The sequence below is a fragment of the Seriola lalandi genome, unplaced genomic scaffold (genome assembly GCF_002814215.2).
Source record: "Seriola lalandi dorsalis isolate HSWRI2012SDOR001 ecotype SW California unplaced genomic scaffold, Sedor1 jcf7180002053880, whole genome shotgun sequence".
Classification (NCBI taxonomy): domain Eukaryota; kingdom Metazoa; phylum Chordata; class Actinopteri; order Carangiformes; family Carangidae; genus Seriola; species Seriola lalandi.
The window spans coordinates 38,602-39,182 of record NW_019524433.1 but is presented as its reverse complement, the minus strand read 5'-3'; the positions used below and the strand labels follow the sequence as shown (position 1 = coordinate 39,182).

Below are 581 nucleotides of genomic sequence, written 5' to 3'. Positions count from 1 at the left end.
CAAGAAGGTTTGCTGTGTCTCCCAGCACAGTCTCAAGAGCATGGAGGAGATACCAGGGGACCGGCTGTTACACGAGGAGAGCTGGACAGGGCCGGAGAAGGGCATCAACCCAGCAGCAGGACCGGTACCTGCTCCTTTGTGAAGAGGAACAGGAGGAGCACTGCCAGAGCCCTACAACATGACCTCCAGCAGGCTCCTGGTGTTTGTGTTTCTGACCAAACTGTCAGAAACAGACTCCATGAGGGCGGCATGAGGGCCCCACGTCCTCTAGTGGGACCTGTGCTCACAGCCCAGCACCCTGCAGCTTGATTGGCCTTTGCCAGAGAACACCAGAATTGGCAGTTTGGCCATTGGCGCCCCGCTCTCTTCACAGATGAGAGCAGGTTTACACTGAGCACATGTGACAAGAGTCTGGAGACGCCATGGTGATCGCTATGCTGCCTGTAACATCATCCAGCATGACCAGTTTGGTGGTGGGTCAGTGATGGTCTGGGGAGGCAGATCCTTGGAGGGTCGCACAGACCTCCATGTCAGAGCCAGCGGTACCCTGACTGCCGTTAGTACCGGGATGAAATCCTCAG

At 56.8% G+C, this 581-nt stretch overlaps 1 protein-coding gene across 1 annotated transcript in view; it reads right to left on the bottom strand.

Annotated features, from left to right (window-relative positions):
* Positions 1-267: 267 nt before the first annotated feature.
* LOC111651946 (centromere-associated protein E-like) overlaps positions 268-581 on the bottom strand; it is an 18,558-nt gene continuing 18,244 nt past the window's right edge. Inside the window, exon 31 of the mRNA XM_087172839.1 lies at positions 268-390. Within this exon, the coding sequence (XP_087028965.1) occupies positions 268-390 (123 nt within the window). The remainder of the gene's footprint in view (positions 391-581) is intronic.